Source organism: Colossoma macropomum, unplaced genomic scaffold (assembly GCF_904425465.1).
Source record: "Colossoma macropomum unplaced genomic scaffold, Colossoma_macropomum, whole genome shotgun sequence".
Taxonomy (NCBI): Eukaryota; Metazoa; Chordata; class Actinopteri; order Characiformes; family Serrasalmidae; genus Colossoma; species Colossoma macropomum.
Genome location: NW_023494787.1, coordinates 31647527 through 31654934, shown reverse-complemented (window position 1 = coordinate 31654934; position 7408 = coordinate 31647527). Strand labels below are relative to the sequence as shown.

The window sequence follows — 7408 nt, the reverse complement described above, 5'->3', positions numbered from 1 at the left end:
ACTTGAGTCAAGGGGCTACCAGAAAAAACTTCCCGAAACCCCTTTCAGAATTTGATTGCCCCTCAAGACCCCAAGTGCAGAGTGGAGTCGTTCACAAACCACCCATCACTACAATCACTCTTTTTCACCTGATGCAAACCAGCTGCGGCTGGTATAGGCTAGAGAGGAATATAAGTGGAGACCATCTGAAATGACTGGTTGGCATTTAGACTTTATTGAAAGTTGAGATGGGAATAGGACATAGGGTTATTAATAAATAAAAATCTGAAAATCCAAATCTGTCTTAACACATTCAAACCTCTGGCTAAGAGGGCTTAGTGTTAAATTTATTCTAATTTCATGACACGATCCAGAGGAACAAATTACAGTGAGCTGCATCAATAGAGGAAATGATCAATATAAGAATTCTCAACCATTCACATTATTCAATAAATATCCTTAGAAAATGTCTAATCAAAACTAATCTTTCCAAAAACTTTATAAAACATGTATTTTTCTTTTCGTTTATTTGTCCTGGTGAAACAGTTATATAGACTATATAGTATTAAAAGTCAGCTTTGGGTTTCTATAAACTAAAAACCATGTTTCAGTCAAGAATCCAACTGATATAATTTTCTCCTTACTCCAAACATAGTCGATCAGCCACGTCATGTTTGATGTCCAAAGTTTCCTTTTTTAGTTCTGCACTGGAGCTTGAAAGTGTTCATGCAAGCTGCTAAGCTGGTGGCTATAACGCCTCTATTGCTTGTTAGCTACATTAGCTTCATAGCTAAGCCTAAGCAAACACACTTCAGACACATCTTCATTTACCAACAACATTTGGGGTAATGGACATTTTTTTAAACTTTAGATTTTTGGACAAAGCATCACTTTAAGGGTACAGTTATGTGCATTTGAAACTGTCCTGACTGCAATAGTAAAGAGATGTTAAAAAAGTGGTTTACCACAGAGGATCCAGCTACGATCCATACAATCACCAGGCTGAAATTAGAAGCCACAAACCAAATAGACATCAAATATAAAAAATGTGCATCATCTAATCATCTGTTCTCATGGCACATTTCTCAAAAGTGATGTCACATTAGCTCGTGTCACAGTATCTACCACAATTACTGAAAAAATAAAAAACGTAAGTTGTAGACACCAGCATCATTCACACAGCGATAGTATAAAAATAGTATAAGTCATTACTTCCTCATCCTTTTTGCACTACTTGATGGCAAGATAAGCAAAAACATAAGTTCATCATACAAATCTGAATAAAAAACTAAATTAGAGTGTATAAAAGTTGAATCATAACAGGATCATCTCATGCACGATACAGCAGCTCCACAGCATTAGTGCAAGCCAAGCTCTCTGGTACAGAGCCATTTTCCTTTAGCTGCCATAAAATTAGAGTTTGCTTAAAATAATTTTGGCCTTTATAAAAGGCACACTGCATGTAAGAACAGAGCAAAAGCATTTTTTTCTAACCTAACCCGATAAAGTGTTTTAAAGTAATAGGCACATGGACCAAAGATAGACATTTCCCTGATATGACAAGCTGTAGACTTAACTAAAACTGGAAATCATTTTGGTCATTTCAGGTCCTTCTTTAAACGGTTCTTTCCTCATTTGTTTCTGCTTCTCTCATAGCCCTCTTCCCAAGTCCCACTTTCAGATTATTAAAAGAAGGACTTATAGAAAGATGTTCATTTTCAAATCATTCTCTCGCAATCTGATTCAGGAACAGACCAGTCTATGCTGCTGCATTCTCTCTAAATACAGCTTTTGTATCAAAGTAACCAGGCACAATCAACCAAGAAAAAGCCTATGATGGCTGCTCAACCTAAAACACTCCTAAATCATTAAAACAGAACCCCCCAGTAGGTGGAGGAGAGCACTCACATTAATATAAATATAGGCACAGACTATTTATTAAGCCATGCCAATGATAAAAATCAAGTTTTGCTTTTTAAGGGATGGTTTGAGTATTAATAACTTTCGAGATCTTTTTACAGCCTATATCACTGCTGTTAAAAAAAACAAAACAAAAAAAAAAAAAACTTTAGTGAGTTAATAGAACAAGATTTTATTCTACATCGTTTTGGACAGTTTGGACCACTTCTGTTGGTCTGTTTATCATGAAATTTGACAGTGTAAATGACAGCTGCCGTGTTTTGCTCTAACAGGTATGATACATTGTCGCTCACTGACATATAAATCTTTTTCAAAACCCCTTCGTTTTTTGTTTAAAGTCTTCCTTAAAAAAGGGTAATGGTACTTTGACATTGACACGTCGAGCAACTGCTGTACAGGTTGTATGTTTTATGTTGACTACATATGCTGGACTATATATGAGTGCCTTCTGAGCATTTAACCAGGTCATTTCATATCTCAGGGGTGTGAAGAGAATGTTAACTGGCATTTTACCCTGGTCAGAGAAGTCAGAGAATGGTTTGAAAATTCACTTCTTCTGATAAGCCTCCCTTGTAACAACTTTTTTCCTCTCACTTTTTTAGTCTTCATCCCAGTCATCCTCAACGGTTAGCATACCAAACCTGTTATCCAAACCAGTGGCATGAGACGTTCCCCCTCTGCCTCTGTTGCCCCTGCCACCACCTCTCCGTCCCCTTTTACCACGTCCCTTTCCCTTGCTACTGCCTGCTGCTGGTAAAGGTGCAGGGCGAGGAGGAGCATGGCCTTGGCCAGAAAAGCCCATTATGGCACTGAATAGGATGGAGTAGAGCTGGACGGCAGCAGGAGCAGCAGCCAGCAAAGACTCAGCCGACAGACCTCCTCTAAGTGCAGCTTCCAAGCCATGTAACAGAGTGCCACTAAACAGCCTGAGAGAGAGAGAGAGAGAGAGAGAGAGAGAGAGAGAGAGAGAGAGAGAACAGATGAGCATTCACACTTTGCACTTATTTTATATATATATATATATATATATATATATATATATATAAACCAGCAGTCCAGCAGTGACACTGAGGTGTTTAAAAACTCTCTGATCCGCTCGCACCTGCACAACACACACTAACATGTCACCAGCATGTCAGTGTCACTGCAGTGCTAAGAATGATCCACCACCCAAGTAATATCTTTTTAGTGGTGTTCCTGACCATTGAAGAACAGGGTAAAAGGGGAATAAAGTTTGCAGAGATACAGATGGTCTACAGTCTAAACCTATATGGTAAGTGGAGCTGATAAAACGGACAGTGAGATTAGCTTCAAGGAGGTGTCCTAATACAGTTCTCAGTGAGAGTATATCGCCTGTTATCCCACTACTACATGTAGACTCACGTCCTTATCTTAATGTTTACACACCCGAGAAGTACCCAAATGTGTTTCATTAAACTGTATCCCCATATATGTATTGTATAGTGACATAATTGAAACATTTGAATACAACATATACACACAATTATATTGTCATGGCTTAAGTCTTAATTCATGGCTTAATTATCTATTAAAAGCAAGACAGCACACTCAAATATCTCTGCAAAAACATTAACACTATAAATATAACTTTGACAAGCTAATTTTACTAAATAATATGTTAATTGTTAAGAAATTAAGACTATACAGTACCAGGCACTGTGAGGCTCAGAAAGTGGGAAGCACAAAAGCTGGTTCAAATAAATTCCTGCCCACATACAAGACTGCCATTGGCAGAGAGAGTGAGCCACACCCAGGTCTAGACCCCTCTTTTGACCAGAGTTCAATCTCAGTTGGCTCAATCGCTCACAGACAGAGGCAGTACCAGCACAGGAGCACAGTGGATCTGTAAAGTTAAGAACAGCAGAAGTAAGAAGGAGTGAGTAAAACTGCACAGCTTACAGAGCCACCAAAGTCTGCAATATGTGGGTGATTTGACAAGTTCATTTACAATGTAAATGATTTTGTTCAAAATAATGCAGGTCAAACTGTGTTAAATCAAGGCTCCACAGTTTTAAAAAAAGCGCAAAGCATATCATGACTGAGATATGTAGCAATGCAATACAACTTATTTATATAGTGCGGCTCTTCTTACCTCCAGTCATGGCCCTGCGTCGACAGAGCTCCCCATACACCAGCCCTAGCAGCAGGCTTTTAAGCAGTGAGGGGCTTGGCTTTGGTTTGGAAGAGTTCATCCAGAAATATGTCACACACACAGGCAGACACAGGTGCGGTGGTAAGGACTGCAGCACATACTCCATCACCCCGAGAGTTCCTAACAGCACCTTGAGTCTGACTGGTACTGCTACCTGAATGATAATAAGGAGAGTATTGCAGGAGATACAGCAGATGTCATATGCTAAAGGCTAATACAAACTAGGGCTGTCACAATTACTTGAACTGCTCAATTAAAAAAAATAAATGATCCTCAATGAATCTGCAATAATTAGCTGGCACAGCCTCATGGACAAACCCATTTATATGTTACAGTGTTTACTGTCTTTCTGAAAGGTTAGTTTATTGTTCGGTTAAGTCAAATTTTAAGTCGAATTTTTACTGACATTTTTTTAAAACTGATCAATTGTCAAAATGTTACTTGATTACAAATATTTGGTAACATACTTGAAAATGCATTGCTTTTTCTATTAATTCTCCACAGTGATTTGCAATCTGAGCTTACCTTGTCTAAAGTATCCAATTTCAGTTTTGGCTGAGTGCTGGGTAGATGAGCCTCTACTGGAGTTTTCTTTAGATTAAGGTCAAGCCTGTCATATTCCTCAACAAAACAAAAGGAACTGGAACCTGGTGATCCTCCACTCTGGCCTCCTGTCCCCTTGCCACCTCTTCCTCTACCCCTCTGCCCCTGTCCAGCATTAGCCTGCACTGCCCTCTCAAGTAAGAGTAAGCCATAAATAGCCTTGCGAATGCTCAGTGAAACTTCATGGCTACTAGGCAGACGACTGTTCTCTACCTGAGCTATCAGAAGAGCTCTCTGGAGAACTAGCACATCTAGCACCAGAGGGGGCAGCCTGCCTGAGGCGACCCCCCTCAAAAGCCAATCTGGCTGGGACACCAGTGCTGCTGGGAGCATCTGGATATCCAGCAGTGCTGGTTGACTGCTAGAGAAGAACCGGGCCAGGGTGCTGTTAGGAGGGAGCTGATAGTCTTGTATCCTCGCTGAAAGCTGTGTTCGCAGGTTGCCTTTCCGTTGCCCACCCAGGATCTCCAGAACTTCCTCTAGAGCATCCCCAGGATTAGGAAACTGAGACAGCCAGAGCAGCAGACCCTCAATCCGAGGGTTAGAATGACTTCCCCTTCCTTTTGGCACTCTCGGTAACTCCACCCGGCTAAAGAACATCTCCGTAGTCTTTGCAAGTGTGTAGTCATTACCAGTGATGACAGCAAACAGAGGCAGCAGCTGCTTGTTCATGTGGTTAAAGTGTGAGCAAAAGCGGTTAACAGTGAATCGACGGGCAGGGATGTAACGTTCCGGGCCCTTTCCGCAGATGTTTTCCCACTCAAAGAACGCAAAGGGCAGGTAGCCACCATGCAAGTCAAAGATATAGAAGTCGCTGTCATTGGTCAGCACTGGACATCCCCACTGATGGGCCAGAGAGGCGATCTCAAAATCAGCTTCAGAAATACACTGCACCAAGGGAATGCCAAGATCACAGAGGACCTGTCTGAAGACTTCACGTGACAGCAGGGGCAGGACGCAGCCATGTGACCCTCGGGAGAGAGAATGAGCATCGCGGATCTTACTCTCAGCTCTTTCACGTAGAGTTTTGAACTTCTTGTCTGTCTGGTCCATCCCGCCATCTAAAACTACGAACGGGCGAACATTGCATTCTAAGAGCACAGCAAAGAAACGCCGCACCAGAGCAGCAAATAAGTCATAGTCTCCACCTCTCACCTGGTCCAAACCAGAGCTGAAGTATAATCGAAAGTACAGACTGCAGCCGTCAATTACAAGGTGGGTGTTTTTCAGCTTCAGGTCAGTGAAGAACTGCCGATTTCCTTCCACATAACTTGCCAGGCCGTGTACCCCCATGGTGCAGAATGTACTAAGAAGGGAAAAACACTTGGTCAGAACAGTTCAATAACAAACCACAGCTGAGCACAATAATACTATGAAAATGGTCAGTATCTGTTCTTTGCAATATCTATTCTTTTTGTGGGTGTTTTTTTTTCATATCTGTGCATGAACAGTAGTGCTACTACAAACTGACAGTGACATTACAACGTTTAAGTAACGTTAGTTTAAGTGATGGTCTTAAGAAGGTCTTGCTTCGATTCAAAATACAGATGGAAACATCAGTTTCTAGTGAGCTATTGCTTCACTGTTAGAGTTAAATATATTGCTTGCTTCACGGCAAAGCTAGGACTCCTATTATTTATTCAACTCTAGAGGGATAACTTAAGCTCTATTCAGTGTCAGGTTTACGTTAGTTTCTCAAAACTTCTCAAAACAAATTAAACTCCTTGTTAGCTAAAGGCTAAATTTATTCCTAAACCAGTATATATAAAAATCCTCGTTAAAAGCCCGACATTTAGTAGACTGCTACGAATAGGTTAGGTTCCAACATGTAAATAAACACTGTTTGCCTCGAAATGTAAATAACGTTAACTTAGGCATTAGCACATGACTAGCCTGCTAGCTAACCACCCTCAGTGGTTAAAACGCTCACCTCAGGTGCGTAACGTTACCTTCGACACCACTGAGACATTCCTAACGTTTTAAACGTCTCTACAGATGCGTTTTTCTTACTTTAATTAATAAAAGCGCGCAAAAGTTAATATTTAGTGACCATTTTCGCTGCTTTGCTTGCTTCCTGCACTCACTCTGTCGCTGGTTTGTCACTGGCTGAAGCCAAACCGCCCAGCTGCGTTAGCGACATCTGCAGGCCTCACTCCGCCAGGACACGGCAGAACGTCCCGGAGAAGCTTAAAGATGAACATCACAGATTTTTCAAATCTGAAGAGAATGTATCGTTTATAGTAATAAATGAATTTATTTCATTTACTATCCAAAACAACCAGTTAAACTAAACATGTCTTCAGAGTTTGTATGTAATGTAGGTAATCGTAAATAGTAGGACAAGCATGCACCTCTCCGACATGAAATACGCATTAGGCCAAAACCTTATCGTAGACAGCGTATTTGTAACAATTTCGTGCAAATGCATTCAGTGAGCCGGCTTTTAAAAGCATTAAAATCTTAAGACGTCTGGTTCTTATCACCAGCACTATGAACAAACCTGAATTTAGAATAGAGCAGTTCGCACCAAAGCACTCTGAATGACATTGTGTATTACATACTTAACTGTATCCTTAAATTTATGAACACTTATTCTGCGAGAATTTATATTCATTTGATATATTGTGCTTTGCTCAAGTTGGAATTCTTATCCTCTTCAGTACACCCCTTGAAGTGACAGTGAGCTATCTTTCCAAAAGAGAGAAAAGTATTTTTGTTGAATTTTGCAACTGA

The 7408-nt window shown here is 40.6% G+C and overlaps 1 protein-coding gene across 3 annotated transcripts; it reads right to left on the bottom strand.

The window, feature by feature from the left end:
- Positions 1-195: 195 nt before the first annotated feature.
- aste1b (asteroid homolog 1b) lies at positions 196-6781 on the bottom strand. Of its 3 annotated transcripts, none has more exons than XM_036566939.1 (5): positions 6606-6781; positions 4598-5981; positions 4013-4226; positions 3571-3763; positions 196-2825 (listed from the first exon to the last, which is right to left on the bottom strand). In XM_036566939.1, the coding sequence occupies exons 2-5, from the start codon at positions 5966-5968 to the stop codon at positions 2498-2500; spliced, it is 2106 nt and encodes a 701-aa protein (XP_036422832.1). In that variant the 5' UTR covers positions 5969-5981; positions 6606-6781; the 3' UTR covers positions 196-2497. The 3 variants fall into 3 exon arrangements, with proteins under 3 accessions (XP_036422832.1, XP_036422835.1, XP_036422836.1); XM_036566942.1 differs by having other exon boundaries at positions 6760-6781; XM_036566943.1 differs by lacking the exon at positions 6606-6781 and having other exon boundaries at positions 4598-5742; positions 5831-5968.
- Between the last annotated feature and the right edge of the window lie 627 nt (positions 6782-7408).

Excerpts from the sequence above, each read along its gene's own strand:
- aste1b (XM_036566939.1), bottom strand. The coding sequence starts at position 5,968 with ATGGGGGTACACGGCCTGGCAAGTTATGTGGAAGGAAATCGGCAGTTC. Across the intron at positions 3,764-4,012 it reads ACGCAGGGCCATGACTGGAG|ATCCACTGTGCTCCTGTGCT; the intron begins GTAAGAAGAGCC and ends TTAACTTTACAG. Across the intron at positions 2,826-3,570 it reads TCTGAGCCTCACAGTGCCTG|GCTGTTTAGTGGCACTCTGT; the intron begins GTACTGTATAGT and ends TCTCTCTCTCAG.